Raw genomic sequence first — 19,637 nt, 5'->3', positions numbered from 1 at the left:
AAGAGTTTTGTATATTGGACTTGCAATAACCAAAAGGATGGAAAATGCCAAATGTTAGTGGATCATAAATCTCACTGCTGGTAAGAATTGGAGGTTGGCAGTGATTCTAGATAACTCCATACAGGGACGTATCCAAGAATTTTTACTGTACAGTAAGTAGTCTTTGCCAAGGAAAGCAGATCAAATAATTTGACTGTCCATGCTCTGGATAGTATATCGATTAAATCTGTCAGATGACACCATGGCATGGTGTAAGAAACCCTAAATTATGAGTTGGATATGCCCACACCATTGCATATTAGGTCATAGACACATATTTCTTTGTGAAAAACAGAGGGAAATGAATCTTAAGAGCTGGAATAGTAGTAGTCATTAAATACTCAATGCAGTATAATTTAAATACTTTAAATATCTTTGTCATTTGTGGTTTGTATCTGTGTTTCTATAAATATTCAACTATGTGCTTTGGGTGTACTCAATCTCAAAATGAGATTTTTCTATTATTCTTGTCAGATTATGCATATTGCTTACTATAACTGTAAGAAACGTAAACTGGCATACAAGTTAACTTTATATTGTAGCTTATCCTTTGATTATGTAAAGACTTATACTCTGTTCAAAGAACTCTGTGTGTTTTAAGTAGAAAATAAATCAATAATGATGGTGCTTATTTAAAGTTCCTAAGTTCTCTTTTGACTGAAGTGAGAAGGAGCACATTTTATTGGAACTTAACAGTTTATATGGGTGAATTCATGACAGTTTTGGTGGGGAACATATCAGCAGGTAAACAAGCAAGTATAGCTCTGGATCATAGGTGACCGGTTACATCTGATCCACATGCACAAGCTGAAAGGGAAAGAGAGAGAAACTAAGTAGGAATGTTTAAAATCTCACAGACCACTTCTAGATGGACCTCTTCCCACAAGACCACAACAAATCCTAATAGCTCCCCAAACTTCCACCAACTCAGGATTAAGCATTCAAATATTTGAGCCTACAGCATGGTGCATTCTCAATAAACCTCCATAATCCTTATACTCAGGGAAGCTGAAGCAGGGGAGCCATGAATTTGTAGAACTCTAGGCTCCACAGTAAGATATTGTTTCAAACAAGAATAGAGAATACCTATCTTAATTAGGCTTTTTATTGCTGTGATAGAACACCATGACCAAAAGCAACATAAGGAGAAAAAGATTTCTTTACACTTACAGAAGGTTATACTGGTATTATCTAATAAAAGGAAGTCAAAGCAGCTACTTGTACAAGTCAGGAACCCAGAGACACAAGCTTAAGTATAAGACATGGAGGTGAGCCACTTAATGGCTTTCTCTCTGTGGCTTACAAGACTTGTTTTCTTTTACTATCCAAGACCAAAGAATGAGACAATCTGCAGTGACCTAGACCTTCCCACACTCATCATTAATTAAGAATATGCCTAACAGAATTGCCTATAAACAATTTCATGCAGGCATTTTTTTAAAAAAAATATGGCTCCTTTTGTATAACTTTCAAAAGTTGACATGGCCACACTAAAATCTAGTAATCTCATATACTGTTTTTATTGAATTCCTAAGTGTGTGGATGATTCTCGAGGCTTCTCCTGGGCTCCTTTCCTTCTGTTCACTTTGTCCAACTGTGATAGTTTTTGTTTTATCTTCCTTTATTTTATTTAGTTATATTTTATTATTATCCCTTAGAAGACTTTTCTAGTGAGAGAAAGGAGACCCAGATGGGAAGAGAGGTAGGGTATAACCAATCTTTCTCTATACCATCAGCCAGCACCCAAATAATGACACAGGGACTTCTTATTAATTATGAAAGCTTGTTTTGTTGTAGGAAACTGCTTGTTTGTTCCTGGCTGCTCAGCCCCAGGAACTATATTAATTAAATTACCGCTTGCCTATTAGCTCTACTTTTTATTCTAATTGGCAAGCTCTTACATATTAATTTAACTCATTTCTATTATCTATGTATTGCTATTTGGTTGTGGCTTACCGTCAAGGTTCTGTCTGGTGTCTGTCTCTGGTGGGGCTACATGGCTTCTCCTGTCTCCACCTTCTTTCTCCCAGCATTCAGATTAGATTTCACCTGCCTAGCTCTACTCTGCCCTATCACAGGCCAAGACAATTTCTTTATTCATTAATCAATAAAAGCAGCACATACAGATGGATTTTCCATACCACTCAGCCTATAGCTTAGGATTATTCCTAACTAGCTCTTAAAACGTAAATTAACCCATTTATATTAATCTATAGTCTACCACACAGCATTACCTCTCATCCATCCTGTATCTTTTTTTTTTTCATAATACTTCTGATCTACATGGACATGTCTTCACTGTAAAATAAGAAGACAATGTATGACAGTAGTGAATGCCATTAATCCCAGTACTTGGGAGGCAGAGGCAGGTGAATCGGTAAGATCAAGCCCAGCATGGCCTATAGAATAGGTTTCAAAACAGTCAGGGCTACCCTGTCTCAGAAAATCAAAATGAAAAGAAAAAGAAAATTAGGTAAGAACAGTGAGTACTATTAATGCAGTATTCTGAACATCACTGTCTTTACTATTTGTCTTCTGTTAAGATCTTTGTCTTCCAGATTCCATTAACAGTGAGAATTGGACTTAGGATGTCTGTCTTCTTGGTTCTTTACAGAGTTATAAGAACTTGAGTGAGGTTTAATTACATAGAAATAGGTAATTGTTTGATGGAGGACTTTCAAGGGAGTATTAGTTTTTTTCTCATATTCTCTAAGAAAACCAAGTTAAATGAAGATATATAATTAGCTCACAGTTTCTAAGAGGCACAGTATAGCATAATAGTGGGTCATGAGGTAAAGAGATGAACACTGGAGCTACAATGTATCCCTCTTTCCTTTCCTTTCTTACTCAGTTCATAACTGTAGACCATGTTATTGTGACACTGCTTTTCAGACACTGCTATTGCCTTCTCAAATAATTCTTTTTTCCAGAACAATACCTTATTGATTATTTGGGAATTTGATGCAATCCATCACAAACTAACTTGCTTCTCACTCCTACTCTTGTGTTTTCCCCAAGAAAGGAAAGAAACATAACAAGTCTAAATTGTGTTCCTAATACACTCTTTGGGACATGGTTAAACTCCCAGATGCCACCCCATTAAAGGAAATTGGATCCTTACCAACCCACACTTCATCCTGCCATAAACCACCAACTTTGAAAAGCTTCACTTCAGTATCTTTTTAAAATATTAAAAGCCTCTTTTCAATGGCTTGCCATCTACATAATTTCTTTTGTGGGGGTTGTCAGAGAAGCCTTCAACATCTTCCATTATCAGTCATGAGTGTGTAGTCATAAATGGCGCTGCAAAAGAAGCTTTGATGTCCCTAACAACCAGCTGAAGAATGAATCATAGACTTCTGCGTGGTTTCTGACATCAGCACAGGCCATGCATATCTGCATGGTCTCCTGCTGCAGCAAAAAATACATGGACGTCAACATTTTAATTCTATATGTAAAGATTCTTAAAAACCTGTCAAAATTTTGTCTGTTAAGTGATTTCAAATTTGATCAAGTTGATAATGAGATTTAGTCATCATATTCTCTTCTTTAAGCGCCCTCCTGTTGACTTCCTGAATATAATAGCCACATATTGTAGAAAGTTTTATATATTATGTATTTATAAAATATTGTAATATTTATAAAATATTTTAATATTTATAAAATATTATAAATATATATTTATGAGCATAAATAAAAGAAGATGAAACCTGTCAAGTCAAGAAGGTATGTAAATAATAACTTGAGGCAACTCAACCCCACACCCAACAACCCAACCACTTCTGGACCAACACCCCCTCCACCAAAAATACACAAAGGACAAGAACAAAGAATTTTGTGCTTAGATTACTATTCATTTACTCTATCAAAGGAATGCTACTCTTACAGAAATAACATTTACAATCTTGGACAGACTGAGGGGCCACTGGCAGTGTCACCACAATTTGTTCCCATTGCTTGTACTGACTTTTGGGAACCTATTCTCTTTGGATGGATACCTTTCTTAGCCTAGTTATAGTAGGGAAGAACTTGGACTTTCCCCAAATCAATGTGCCTTACCTTCTTTGAGAAGTGGATGGGGATGGGGAGGTAAGGGATGGGAGAAGGGGAGAGAGTGGGAACTTGGATTGTTTATGTATAATAAAATTTAAGCAATTTTTATAATCAAAATTAAAAAAAATATTATTATGCTATTTATTTCAATGTCCCCGAATTCAAGGGAGGGAATATAGGGCAGGTCTTCCCTTTGTACCTGAGCTACCCACTGAAAATTGTTCTCTCACAATGACAAGCTTAGTCATTTACCACTGAGCACACACAAGCACACAAGCACACACACACACACACACACACACACACACACACACACACACAATGTCTTATGTAACCTGAAAACAGCACTAATCTATGTACAGAGAAATATGAAATTAGAGAGAAATTGCGTACTATGTCACTTTAGCAAAATAATAGCAGTAGGTTCATTCTTGAGGCTTTGAAATCCTCTACCGAAGATTGTTAGCCAATTTTGCTTTAACAGACATGGCTTTCCTCCTCTGCAGTAGATCCTAAATATAATCAGACACTAATGGATATAAACTTTACATAGTCTTGCAATGTTCTTATTTTAATACTCTGGATTTCAAACACGGTCTTTTGTTTTTGATTTTTTGAGACAAGGTTTCTCAGTTGCTATGGAGCCAGTCCTGGAACTCGCTTCTGTAGACCAGGCTGACCTCGGAATCACAGATGTCGTACATGCTTCCGTATCTGCACAATGGCTGGCAGGTAGACCAGGCCATCCTGACGGAGGAGGACCGCGTGGTTGTCATTCGTTTCGGATACGACTGGGACCCCACTTGCATGAAGATGGACGAGGTTCTGTACAGCATCGCCGAAAAGAAATGGAAGATAGTAGGAGATCTTTCTCATCTTGTGTGAAGATATCCCCGCTGTTTTAAAGCAAACAGTGTTGGTGTCGCTTGTGCTCCTGGCATCCTCTTTGGTTCTCGAGCCTGACAGGCCTATCTGCTGCCAATTTGAACATCCGCCGTGCTTGGCCTGATGATCTGATGAACATGCAGCCCTGCAACCTGCTGTGCCTGCCCGAGAACTACCAGATGAAGTACTACTTCTACCACGGCCTCGCTTGGCCCCAGCTCTCCTACATTGCTGAGGATGAAGATGGCAAGATCGTGGGCTATGTCCTGGCCAAGATGGAGGAGGACCCCGATGATGTCCCTTATGGACACATCACCTCACTGGCTGTGAAACGTTCCCACCGGCGCCTCAGCCTGGCCCAGAAGCTGATGGACCAGGCCTCACGGACCATGATCGAGAACTTCAGCGCCAAGTATGTATCCCTGCATGTGAGGAAGAGCAACAGGGCGGCCCTGCTCCTTTATTCCAACACCCTGAACTTCCAGGTTAGTGAGGTGGAGCCCAAGTACTATGCAGATGGAGAAGATGCTTACGCCATGAAACGAGATCTCTTCCAGATGGCGAAGGAGCTGAGACGGCAGCTGGTGCTGAAGAAGGGCAGATACATGGTTCTGGGTTCCAAGGAGAATCAGGGCAGCACACTTGCTGGTTCTGAAGAGGCCTGTCAGCAGAACCCGGCCGGAGATGACAGTGGCAGTGACAGCAAAGACAGCGCTGATGTTCAAGACAGCTTGCAAGACTTGGATTCCTCCTCCTAGAGCCCGCTCAAGCATTGTAGGTTCTTGCATTTTATTTTTGTTTTTTTTTGGTTTTTCGAGAGAGGGTTTCCCTGTGGTTTTGGAGCCTGTCCTGGAACTAGCTCTTGTAGACCAGGCTGGTCTCGAACTCACAGAGATCCGCCTGCCTCTGCCTCCCGAGTGCTGGGATTAAAGGCGTGCGCCACCACCGCCCGGCTTAGGTTCTTGCATTTTAGCCACGGTTTTCTTAGAAACCCTGGCTCTGCTCAGCAGTATCTACTCTGGAGTCACCCACAGTGACCCAAATGGCTTCTCATTGTCAGCGCTTAGCAGCAGCCTTCCACATAGCCTAATCATGAAGGCACTCCAGGACACAGAAGCTGCTGTGCAGGAGCCAAGGAACTTTGAGGACTGCCGTAGCAGCACCATCCTTGGCTTCTCCCATGCTGCCGGCTGCTGTATTCGGTCTGCAGTTGTCCTGTACTGGTTGTGTGTATGCTGTAGGGTTTTGCCTAGAATGCCAAACAGGAAGTGGTGATAACTCAGGAAACTCTCCAGCTTTCAGCGTTTGCCATTATTTGGGTTTCCATTTTTGAGTAAGAAGGACCATCGGTAGTCCTTATGCCCTCTGCCTCTGTCTGGTGGAAGTTACCTACTCTTGCCTTCTATGGAAACTGCCCATGCCCTCTTTGAAGAAGACTGTTGCCTTTTGGTGGGAGGAGATAGGTGTTGGACTTCTGCACAAGCAGAATTTGTAGATCTTAAGTAAAGGACAAGCAGAAATCAAATTGTAATCTCTGACCCCCCCAATAAAAATATTAAAAAGGGGAAAAAATCATGCACCAACATTGGAAAACAGAACAAAATAAAACAAAACAAAACAAAACAAAAACACTTATAAGAAAGAGGAAAGGGCTATTTTTTTTCAATATGTCCCATTACAAACTTAAACAATTATTAAATGCATGAAAGTTAGACTTTATATAAGTTGGAAAATTGTCCCATTTTACCTTTTTCTACTGAAGTGCTATATCCTATTCCATGTTTAGTATGATAATGAGTGTTCTATAAATTGTAAAACAAAGCATAACGATGAAGAGCTGCCTTCATAGACTAGCACAATGGGAAAAAATTAGAATTCAGTTTCTTTCCTTAGACATATGCTTCTTGGGCTGAGAACATGGCTCAGCATATGCAAGTTTAAGTTCAGCAGTTTGGATTCCTAGAATTCCCCACATGAAAAACAAAGGCAGATGAGCATGGTAGCCTCCGTATAACCATTGCTCTTAGGAGGCCGAGACAGAAGGTTGCTGCAGCTAGACGGCTAGCCAGACTAACACACGTGGAATTATCCCATTTCAGTAATAGATCCTGTGTATAAGCAGGTAGGGTGGAAGGGGGATATAGAGGGATTTCCCACAGCAATCTCCGGCCTCCCCAGATATATAAACACATTTTCTGCACCAATGCATCTGTATAAATGCACATTCAATTGTGCATGCATTAATGTACACATATGATAGCTATACACAATAAAAGTGAAGAAATGTGCTTATTTACTGTGAACTATATTGAGAATAATGATGATTCCTTCACCTCATGCTCCTGCCATCATAGCTTCCCCATGATAATGTACTAGACCATTATTCCAGATGCTCAAGGAAGTGTTTCCTTCCTTGAGTTACTTTTGCCAGATAGATTGCCATAGTAAAGAAGAATGTAATGAATACAGATTCCAAATATTTTTTGTAAATTAGAGTTGGCAGTGTTCACTTTTCAAAAATGAACAAAAGCTAGTCAAGAGATAGAATCTGTGAAAGCAGAGAGTAATCATATGTTAACTAGCATGGTGCTCAGAGAACAAGCTCAGGTTCATTTAATAAATTGCAACTTTTTAATTGTTTTAGTTACTTTCATGCTTAGTTCATCATTTTGGGGGGAAAAAGTCCTGCACATATTGTAAAATTTTTGTGCATATGTTACCAGCTCTTCTTTGGCTGTTTCTATCACCACTAATTAACATTTTTAATTAAGACAAAAAACACTGTTAGCATAATACATGAAAAACTGGAGCAGGTGCTCAGGGTAATAATTTGTATAAATAGCTATTGCCCTACACTAGCATCTAAATTATAATCATTAACTAGCTTTTTAGTGCATGAAAGTGAAATTCAGCCTTTTATTTAATTTAAGAAGGTAGGAGAGAAAAGCACAAAAATAAATGCAGACACCACAAAATTCCATACCGTCTTACTAGTTGCTTCATTAAAAACTTACCTCTCTTTGGAACTCATCCTTCAGCTTCTGATATACCTAGTTTTGGTTCTAACAATGATTAAAATATCAAACATTAAGTCCTTCCTAGAGAGTAGACCTTAAATCCAGTCATGGGTGCAATTAGTGACCCCCTTAATCACCCATTGACAGCGCTATTACCTGGAGGCAAAACTTTCTTTGCAGGATACCACAGGGGATTAAGTAATTTTTGTTTTTATCGCTATCAGTCTGCATAAAACCTTCCAGCATAAAACCAACAGGGAGAGAATTTCTTCTTTAGCATAAGATCCTGTAAAAAAAAAAAGTTGTTAAGATCACTTGCTTTTCTTGCAACTTACTAGGATAAAGTTTCTATCATTCACAATGGAGCTCACAACCTTTTGTAACTCCATTTTCAAGAGGTCTTAAGCACTCTTCTGATCTTCATAGACAACAGATATTCACAGGGCGCATATATGCATGCAGGCAAACACTCATGTTAAAAAAAAACCAACAACATCAAACTACAGAAAATATAATTGTTAAGGAAGAAAGTCTGCATAGGAACAAAACAATTTATAGGAAATGGCTTAAGATCCACCATCGTTAGGTCAGGAATTATTAACTCTAAATGGCTTTTGGGGAAGAGATAGAAAATGACTTTAATGCTTGGCTACTAGTTGGCCAGGCCTCAGTAGATGACCTCATATCCACATGCATACAGCCAAAATTAACTGAATGACCATGAATTGGAAAAGACAGACAGAGAGAGAGAGAGAGAGAGAGAGAGAGAGAGAGAGAGAGAGAGAGAGAGAGAGAGAGAAGTTTAGGAAGAAAATACACTAACAGAGACTGAAAATAAAAAGTGGGGGTGGATTTGTTCACGTTATATTGTAAGTAACTTGTAAATTTCATTGAGAAAGAAAAATTACCTCTCTTCCCTTTATAATCTATGACTAACCTTATGTTTCTTCTCAACTTGATCTTGAGAATAGTTCAAAAATTCTTTTATTGTAATGATCTGGGCATATTTCTGTTATTTGTGGAATGAGCTCTTGACAGCACCACACGTTGCATTTCATTGGGAATACATTCATTGAAGGAAAATAAGTTAATAAATGCTCATTTCTATTTTTATTTCATTATTAAACTAATTGTTCTGTTTTTTATATACCCCAACCGCAGGTTCCCCTCACCATCACTTCTCCCGTTTTCTCACATCCCACCTCACCTCTCCCCCAAATCCATTCCTCCTCAATTTTTCTTCAGCAAAAACCAGGTCTCCTAGGAATAACAAAATATGATACAACTAGGCACAAAGGTTTGTATCAAGGCTGGGTAAGGCCACCCACAAGGAAGAAAAGGGTTTCAAAAGCAGAAACATGAGACTCATTTTGAAAAGGAGTTAGCTACATAGTATCTATATCACCAGTATGTTGCTAACATTAATTACCTCCTTTTAGTTGAGTATTTAGAGATAGTGTGACTTTGCTTCAGCACAACTTATTAGAATACAAGTATTTGTACAGCAACTGAAAGGAGACAAGTGTAAAGCCTAGATGCTCCAAAAAATGGGCACTAACACAGTATAATCATTTTAATAAATGAACAATAATACACAGTGGTCTAAGCAGTATTATATCTGTCTTATGCCATACTTAAATTATAATGAAGTATGTTTTCTTGCTTATATAAATAAAAATGATCAGTGTTTCTTAGATATGCTCAAAGGTATACTTATTTAACAAACAAAACATTTCCACTGAAAATATATATGTGTTTGTGAAAAAGGAGAGAAAGAGAGCAAAAGGAGAGAATAGAACATTTTTAATGGGCAAAAATGTATAAGATTTCTGGATACAAGTATTCACTCATGACCAAAACTCTATTTAAAACTGCTATAAAATAATAATCCTCTTTTTTGTTCATTTTTATGTGACTGTCTTCAAGCTTCAGAAATACTGCATTTGGATGATGAGGTAGAATTATTGAAAACAGTAAAATCATGACAGGCTTTGTAGATTCTGTGAGAGACTTTGTAGGAGGTGGTTCAGCTTTGCTTCTAACCTCCCTCCAAAAGAGGAATTATCCATCACCAAATATTTCTGAGTTTTGACAAGTCTCTCCCCATAAAAGAAAATTCAGTATGAATTCCCCAAGGTGATGCCTATTTTTTTTATTACAGATTTAATTTTTTTTGAGAACTCAATTTTTTCTAAGATTTTATTATCTAATTTATTTTATTACTACCTTCTTTTTTTGTTGAAAATTTTTTAATTAAATTTATTTATTTATTAAAGATTTCTGTCTCTTCCCGCCACTGCCTCCCATTTCCCTCCCCCTCCCCCAATCAAGTCCCCCTCCCTTGGTCTTCCCACAGGGCAGGGAACCCTGATTGCTCTACAGATTTATTTTTATCAATTAAAATCACACCATATTTTCCAGAAGATACTAACAGGTTCCTGGTTAAAACCTCCAACAATACACCTTTTCTAATCTGTAGTTCATTCATGCTCTTGTAGAAGAGCTTTATTTAATTAATTAAAAAATGCAACCATTAATAAAGACTTACAAATGATAGTTAGCCAATACATACATTACTTATTATTTATTTACCTTGCTCGCTCATTCAGTTAAATTTAAGAGAGAGGTACTTTAAAGTCATTGGAAATCTGTTCATAATTCTCTGATTTGACAAGAGCACAGGAATCACATTCCTATAGCTTGCCATAATACATATAACTTCAACAAAAATTTTACTTTCTTTTAGAACTCTCCTTTTGACATTAAAATCATTCATTACAAAGGTGCATGCTGTGAAGCCATTACATAAAACAGTGCATTTATATGGTTACACATCACATAGCAGGGCCATATCCTCATTAAATCCTGCTCTTAATTACCATCCTCTAGGTTGCATGTAAAATGCTTTACTTGAGTATCAAATTTAAATACTTTTATATACTAGTAAAAAGATGCAATATATATATATATAAATTCATTAAAAATAAATTACTATGTGTTGTTCACTCTGTGGAAGGATACAGATTCCTTTGCAGATTTTTATACATAGGAAGTAGAAAATGACATGCTCTCTTTAGTAAACTGGGAGCATGGGGGTCATGGTAGAGGGCAAAAAGAAAGGAGGAGAAAAAGAGGGAAGGAGAGAAAGTCACATAGCTCAATAAAAACTATAAAAAAAATAAAGTAGCACATACAAAAAAACAAAAAAAAATAATTAGAAAAAATATAAACTTATCTCAAAAAGCTACTACTGTTAAGATCTATAGTAGGTATGAGGAGCAGACAATTGGCGAATTTTATTTAAGATACTAAATTTTAAATTAGCCATATCAGTTTTGGGGAAATTTAATTAAATGCTGTTGAGATTTTCAGTAGCTTTCTTCCCTAGCAAACAAAGCGTCTAGTTCATATAGTTTCCATAAAACACTGTAGAAAGTAAGTGTGATTATGTTTCTTGCCCCAACTACTAATGAATTATGATCATAGAGAGATTTGGTTGATTCAGATGGTTTCCTGAACTTAACATTTTTAGAAGAGTTCACTATCTATTATGATATAACTGTATAGGTATTATAATAGCCATATATAACTCATATTTACATATATATAATTATATTTATATATCTCTTTAAACAAAGTTGGTTTGGAGACCAAGATTTTATACTTTCAGTCACATTAATTGAGAACTCCATTTACACATTGTGCACAACTTGTCCTTCACATTCTAGAGAATTATTTTCTTCACCTGTCTGACAAGATCTATTAGCTAGTGAACAACAATAACTTCTTATTTCATAATGTTACTTTATATATTTAATCATAATTGAGGCTTAGCTTTGCTAATTCAAGACAAACAACATCTGGACAAAGACAAAACTTTGTACGTGTGACTGAGTGAACACATGTTCAGAGCCATATCCAATGTACAATAGGAGCTGATAAAACAGTTCCATTTGTGAACTGGGGTGCAGCTCAGTGCTAGAGCACTTTCTTTTTTTGCAGGAAATTTTGGTTTTAGCCTCAGAACTGGAAAGAGGACAGCCTTGTGTAAACTGATGTAAAAACATTAAACTCTACTTGAATGAATGAAATAAAAAAAAATCCTAACTCTCAAGAAATGAAGTGAATCAGATCCTTGAAAATATTTGTATTGTGTGTAAAAATACTTTATATTAAGCATGGAACTCAGGAAAAGATAAATGTTTGTATCCTCTTAAAATGTCAAAAGAGTCAAAATGAATAATAGTGGTGCTTTCAAGAAGAAATTAATCAACCATAAAATATATATTCATACAAATACATCTTTGTTTTCAGTTATTTTCTTCCTTAGGTCTAAAGAGTTAAAATAATTAGACCACAGTTCAAAAGAAAATACTTTGCACTTTTCTTGGAACAAGATCTAAATAAATTTTATATTTGCTAGGAAAATAGTATGCCATGTAAATAAATATTAAAGGCTTGGTATATCCTGGAATATTCTCCTAACTTTTTTCTCAGGTGTTCCATGAGTAACATGCCATTGCAAATTCGATCACTGTCCCAGAATGCAAAAGAAGATAAGAATCTTTTGACCATCGACCTTCCCAGTAAGACAGGAACTTTTCACTGTTTCAGAAATCGCCTTGTGTATTTGTTTTTATACTTAAAAGCTGTCATCAGATGGCTGGTGACCAGACAGTTGGTTTTGCTTCAAATCATAAATCTGTCACTCCCAGCCCTATCATTTGCTGTCTGACATTCTCCTCGACTAATAATGTCTGCAAAGAATAAGAAGTTGGAGGGGAATGCTCCCTGCAAACCCCCTCCATAGCACATTTGTCAGCTTCGTGTTTTTAACTCCTGATAGCTACTGTGGGGAAAATTTCAAATTCATTCTCATTTGAGAGTCCTCATTGTATCTACGTTCCAGAGTGCAGTGTTATCTGATGCTATTTCATGCTGAGATGAAACACTGACTCTATCAGAAGGGCTAACTGCTGAGAAGAACAAAAGTATCGCATATATCTAACAGTCCCAAATTTTCACTCTGCTTGTGCTGAGCTAGAGGATTTACTTATATCCCAAAAGGATCTTTCATAATGTAATGGTTCCTATAAACTTTAGGACATGCAAGGGAAGCAGGAATTCAACCACAAGTTTCGTTAATGACAAATTTTACAAAGTGATCTTTGTCACTATTCCCCATAAGATCATCATTTTGCATATGCAACAATGTTGTCCTTGAGGACATTGATCTACCATTTAAAATTTAAGAGTTTAATTTCTAAAGATGAGTAAAAATTTATATTTGTTGAATATACAATCTTGTAAATGTGATAAAAAATAGTGTAGGTGGGAAGAAAATTTCAAAACTGTGACCTAATAAACGAATTCAGAGGACTTAGCAACCTATAGCTTTAAATATTTGCTACAGTGTAGTTTTTGACCATGTTTACAATTAGAAATTCAGTTTATTCTTTATTCTTGGTCAGATAACCTTCATTTATGCAGTAGGCACAAATCAAAGTAAAGTTGCATAATTGACTAAAGTGGTAAGAATAAGAGACTTATTCAGCAGGCGGCAATGTAGAAAATTAGTGTAGTTGAAAGTCCTTAATATCAACCAGAGTGACGTTAGTGAATTCTCGTAGTTATGGGGTAACAGACAAAGACGTGGCCATCTCTGCTCTCAGCAGTAGGACTAGAACATCAACCACTCATAAAACCTTTAATCTAAAATTTGTCCTGCCTGTGAGATATTCCAGGATCTAAAGGAGACACAGAATTTGTAACAGTGGCCAACCAGTGACCAGTATAACTTGAGGAACACCCTACAAGAGAGACCCCATGGCTGACACTGCCGGATGGCCAGGAACCAGATGCAGGATAGCCCAGAGAACAAGGATAGAACTAAACCTACTGGCAAAATCAAAACAAAACAAACATCACTGAAATGATTTTAATGTTATTTTCCTATACTCTTAGATTTCTGTCTAACCCAATTGTTATCAGAGAAGTCATCCAGTAACTGGTGGGAGCAGATTCAGGGCCAAACAATATGCAGAGTTAGGGTAACATATAGAAGAGGGCAGGAAAGATTATAGAAGCCAGAAATATCAGGACAGCAAGAGAACACGATCCAAATGAGCTAAGTAGGGCTCATAGGGTCTCAGAGTGACTGAAAGGATAAACAGGAGCCCTTTATGGGTCTAAACCAAGTTCTCTGCATATACTTTATGGGATTTTTGTTGTTGTTGTTTTGTTTGTTTTAGCATAGTGCTATTTGTAAACTCCTATGAGTTTAGTAATGGTGTCTCCGACTTGCTTGCCTACACTTGTGTTCCCTTTCATCCTACTGGGTTGCTTCATTCTGCTTTGATATGAGAATTTGTGCCTAGTATTATTGTAACATTTTGCACCATGTTCAGTTGCTATTCCTGGGAGTCTTGCCTGTTCCTTTTAAGAGAAAAGGAGGAGGAGTAGATCTGGGAGGGGAGAAGGTGCTAGAAGGAGAAGTGGGAGATGTAAACTGGAGTCGGGATGTCATGTATATGATGATGATAATAATAATAATAATAATAATAATAATAATAATAATAAAGGAATGAGAGACTGTGTGTTCATCTTTTATTAGCATGTCTATATAATTTTAAACATCATCAAGTCTCAGGGAACATTCTGGAAGAGGAGGAGAGAAAGTCAAAATGAGAGGATGAAGATGAGTGATGTGTAATGCTGACTTTTTCAAGCCCACCAAGACTGATGGAGTTGTTGATCTCCAGACCCATGCAATATGCAGGACCATCAGTAGCTGATAGTTTCGAAGAAAGAAAGGAAATCATTCTTCTATTTTTTATTTTTATTTGCTTATTTATTTTTGATACATGACCAAGAGTAAGTAAGGTTTAGTACATGGCCCATATTGGTGCATATATGCACAGAACTAAGTAGATTTAGTTAGATGCGTAAATTTTATAAAAAGAAATATAATTTGTACTAGAATGTGAAGTATTGCAGAGAAGGACTCGGAGGTATTTGTGGTAATATTTCATTGTATATATGTATGAAAGTATAAAGAAGAAAGAAATATAAAAATAACCAGAAATATTATGTAAAATAAAAATAAGTCATGACTAGAATACATTGAAAACTTGATAAGCTTTCATTTAAGTTGAATGTAGTACTATATGCGCTAATTTGAAATACAACAAACATATCATTATTCCAGGTTGAAGATACATCACAAAATATTGACAAAACTCTAAACATCATTGGAAGACATTGCAACTTAAATTATACAAATAGATACTAATGATGTTGCTGTGAATTTTGTTACCTTTATGAAATTTAGTCTAATTGATAGTAATAATGGACATCAGTGGATGATGTCACTAGTGTGAGTCACTAAAATCTAGATTTGTGGCTGTCATCTAATTCCTTCTTGTTTTCAAATACTGGTATAATTATACTCCATATTTTACTAAACAGTTATTTGTGTGGTATATAAACAATTTATCGATATGTTAATTTATAGTAAATATAAAAGGAATAAAATGCAACAGTACATTTTTTTCAAGTTATATTTATATTAACTGTCCATTTTCCATAATTCATTGCCTGAATTCTTCCTGAGTAAGAAATATCATATGAGCTTTATTTATTATGTAAGCAAAATTGAAAAATTGTATTCTTCTACAAAGAATACTTTATTAGTATTTCTGACTTTACAATACATGTTAATTCATGACTATATCTTTATACTTAATTTGTACTTAACTTTTACCAATTTACTAACCATCAATAATAAATATCTCTCACAAATGTGACCACACACACATTAAAAATAATCATTGTATGAAATGTTATCACTTTCTTATTTTAATACACAGTAAATGCCCGATAAAAATAAAAAATGTTATCTAATATAGTTCTAAAATTGACTCATCAAATATTTTAGAAGCATGTAGAATATCTAAAACGATGTTGGTGTCAATGCTTTAAAATTCTTCAACTATGAAACATTTCACCATGATGCAGAGTAGAAATAAGAAGAAATTAAGGTATTTTATTAAGATTTTTATATACAGTGGTATAGTATGCGTGGGTAGCTGAATATTCCAATCTGAAGCTATAGGAAAGTAGAGACTGAGTAGGAATGCCAATTATCATGAGAATAAGGCATGATTACCTACTGAAGGGAATCATGATTGCTTTCAATGCATGCTAGCTACTATACCAAATTGTTAAGGTTGTTTGTTCTTAATATCACTTCATAGCCTTCTCTGAACACACATTTGAAGATTTGGACACAATATACTTTTGTTTGCTAGATCTGATGGGAAAAACTGTTCAGCCATGAAGATGTCAAATATTTCAGTAGCGGCTGTAAAATTTTGCTATATTTTATTTACTTTCTTATAAAATATCAGCAGATTATATATACCTGCGTTTGTCATTGGACCTTCTGTTCCAATGTTCTACTTGTGATTCCCATTACACTCAATTTTGTCCTATGGATTCACAGCAAGTTTTGAAATAGGATATTTCTACCATCATGTTTTACTTAGTTTTTCACATTTTGCCGATTTTTATTTTTTTATGAAGAGTATTTTTCTAAAGAAAAATATAGTCTTTTAATACTGTTTATGTCATCCGTTTTGGGGACATAGTGAACATTCCCAAACCACTTTAATACTGACTTGTTTATTTGTGAAACAAATCCCAATGCATTGTAAATTTTTGTTTCTCTGTTAATTTGTGGGCATTTAAAAATATTCTTTTTATTAAACATAGATTCTTTTCTCATGTATTATAATTTGAACTTAGTTTCCCTTCCTCCCATTTCCTCTCCACCTCCTCTACCATTTGGCTGGTTCCTTTCCGATTTGGTCTCTCATTTAAACAGAAAAGTCTTCTATGACATAAAAGCCAAACATAACTAAATAAAATTTAATAAGAAATTAGCCATCTCATCAACATTTGACCAGACAAGCTTACTGAAAAATAAAAGAGGTCCAAGAGAATTTACAGGAATCCAAGACGAACTCATTCACACATTCTAGTTCTATGCAAGTACTGAACTGAAAACTGTAGTATTTATATAGAGCACCTGATGGAGATTCCTGTCGGCCCTGTTATTGCTGATTCTATCTCTGTCAGTCTATATGAACTTGGCTCTGTTGTTATAGTGGGCCTTGTTCTCCTTGAGTCCTCTGTTTCCTCTGTGTCCTCCACTTTTTCTGCCACCTCTTCCATGGGATTCCCTGATCTCTGACGGGGAGGGATTTGATGGAGACATTGTATTTAGCTATGTATTCTTAGTTCTCTTTCTCTCTGCAGTGTCTGTGTGTGGGTTTCTGCATCTGTTCCTGTCTGCTACAGTAAGAAACTTCTCTAATGATGTCTGAATAAGGCACCAATCTAACTTATAGAACATAATTAGGAGACAACTCATTGTTACATTTTTTTTGACCATTAGTATTTGATTTTACCCCAGGTCTATGGGGTATCTCTTCTCTGCTTCTTAGTCATCCAAACTATGTCAGGTATAGATTGGCCTTAAATCAAATCAGACATTGGTTGGATACTCAAACAAAGTTTGTGCCACAATTATCCAAGCATATTTTGCAGGCAAGCCAGATTGTAAATCGTAGGTTTTGTGGCCATGTGGGTGTTGATGTTTCCCATTAGGTAACCTTCAGAATACTAGAACATGGTGACTTAGGATCTATGTAGGTGTCTACTGGACCTCTCTCCATGTTCAATGAGTTGTGCTGGTATTGTCTTCAGCAATGGGGCTTTACGACCAGTTTGTGGAGAGGAAACTATTGTCTTGGCAACAGCTTGAATTGTTTGGGGATTACCATGGAACCCTTTTGTCCAATAACTTTTTATGTATGGAACCAGATCCACTTCCTTTGGTGACAAGATATGGCAAGTTTGGGTTTTTTAAAACCACTTCAGGACATGTCTGCTTACTTATGGTAAGACAGTGATAAGAAAATTTTATTCTTTCCAAATGCCCATGTGGAAAAATTAATACTGAAATGGTTAGAGAAATGTTGATTTCTTGGGCAAAACTCTTATAAAGTACTCTATCATCAAAACAGCAGCAAAGAATAAACAGTTGAAATAATTTCTTTACTAAATTGTACACTTCTTTACTAAATTTAGTATTTTTTTTTTTTACTAAAGAAACGTCATTCTAGGCGGGTTCCTAAACTGTTAAAACTAGAATGTTTGTTGTCCTACCAAAGGAAAAAAGTCCCTAAAAGCTGATAATTAAAAAAAAATAATACTCTTTCTCTGTCATTGCATTGAGGTCATCTCATTTCATGTTCTATGCAGATGTATCACCCCTGAAAATCCTAAGTTAAAAACCACTTAAATTTTCCAAACTCCTTTAACTAAACCATTTGATATAGCAAAAAAATAGAATAAGAAAATCTTTTCTTTCTTCAGCCTACCTAAAATATGCGTCAAGACTATTTTCTTAAAATTAATTTTGGTTATCCCTATAAGGGAAACAGATATTGCTATCTTATGATCCTATTATACTTATCTCTATTGATAAGTATATAATTGTACAGCTTTTGAATTCATTTCTAATGGATTTATAAAACGAGGAATTTTTATTTAAAATTTATATATCAAAACATAAAACCCTTGTATACTAATAAAGTAAAAAGTGATTTTTTTAAAAAAAATACTTCTATTGTTATATGTGTAACCCTGTGTCAATTATTGAATTATTAATGTTTGATGGAGGGAAGACAAGTAGATGAATGTTTTGTATTTGTAAATATACAGCTAGAACCAATATATTAAAGTAACAGTCATTACCATTTTCTATTATGTTTTTAGATTATTACTTTCTGAAAGGAAAATACAGTTTTAAAATAATTCTAGAAATGCAATCAGAAATTCAGTGTGACCTCAAAGAACTATTTACTTATATATATTAAAAAAAACAGCAAAAGCAAAAATCCTAACCCTCAGAAAGAGTAAAGCATCCAATAGAGAGTCAACAAAGTCTGATACATCACAAGATGGGTATGTAAAGTGACAAAAGACCATTTTAAAAACAAATTAATTAATTAAAAAGTCATAACCCCGAGGTTCAGTGAATATGGCAGATGAAGGAAGAGAGCAGTATAAAAATCATAAGACCAAGATGCCTGCTGTAAGACCTGAAAACCACATATTTGTTCTCTGAGGTGCAGTTTAAATACCCCGCGGGAGTGGTTTTGAGCATCTCTAGGGAGGGTCACCATTTGGTAGGCTTTCTGAGGGGTGGAGTTTTGACTGAGGCCACTCCCAGGGGAGGTGTCTTGGGATGGAACTTCCACCAGAACATTCCAAACTCTGGATACATGGATGCTAGGAACTGGAGTGACACTTCCATCTTAACAAAAGCCTTCACAATGACCTCACCAGTTGAGAGCCAATGTGCACAGGAACAGCTTCAGAAAGCTTCAGCTTTAGAAATGTTTTCTAATTAAAAACAATTAGAACACTGCAATTAATCAATGATTGCTCAGGGAAGGAGAATCAGTTTTATTCAGGGATAATCTTAATAGGTTATCCAATGACAAGTAGGAAGCCTCTAATATATACATATGTGTATATATAGCCCAAGCTAAATAGGCTCAAGATAAGTGTATA

General features: G+C 35.8%; 1 protein-coding gene and 1 pseudogene across 1 annotated transcript; both read left to right on the top strand.

Annotated features, from left to right (window-relative positions):
* Nucleotides 1-4,785: 4,785 nt before the first annotated feature.
* Nucleotides 4,786-4,980, top strand: LOC142833066 (thioredoxin-like protein 4A pseudogene; annotated as a pseudogene).
* A 32-nt stretch (nt 4,981-5,012) lies between these two features.
* LOC142832382 (N-alpha-acetyltransferase 11-like) lies at nt 5,013-5,735 on the top strand (the record flags this gene model as incomplete). Its single annotated transcript, XM_075942803.1, has 1 exon — nt 5,013-5,735. A coding segment is annotated over one exon (723 nt), but the record flags the coding sequence as incomplete, so codon positions are not given.
* Nucleotides 5,736-19,637: the final 13,902 nt, after the last annotated feature.

The sequence above is a fragment of the Microtus pennsylvanicus genome, chromosome 12, assembly GCF_037038515.1.
Source record: "Microtus pennsylvanicus isolate mMicPen1 chromosome 12, mMicPen1.hap1, whole genome shotgun sequence".
NCBI lineage: Eukaryota > Metazoa > Chordata > Mammalia > Rodentia > Cricetidae > Microtus > Microtus pennsylvanicus.
Note: the sequence above shows the minus strand (reverse complement) of the source record. Positions and strands in the feature narration are given on the sequence as shown.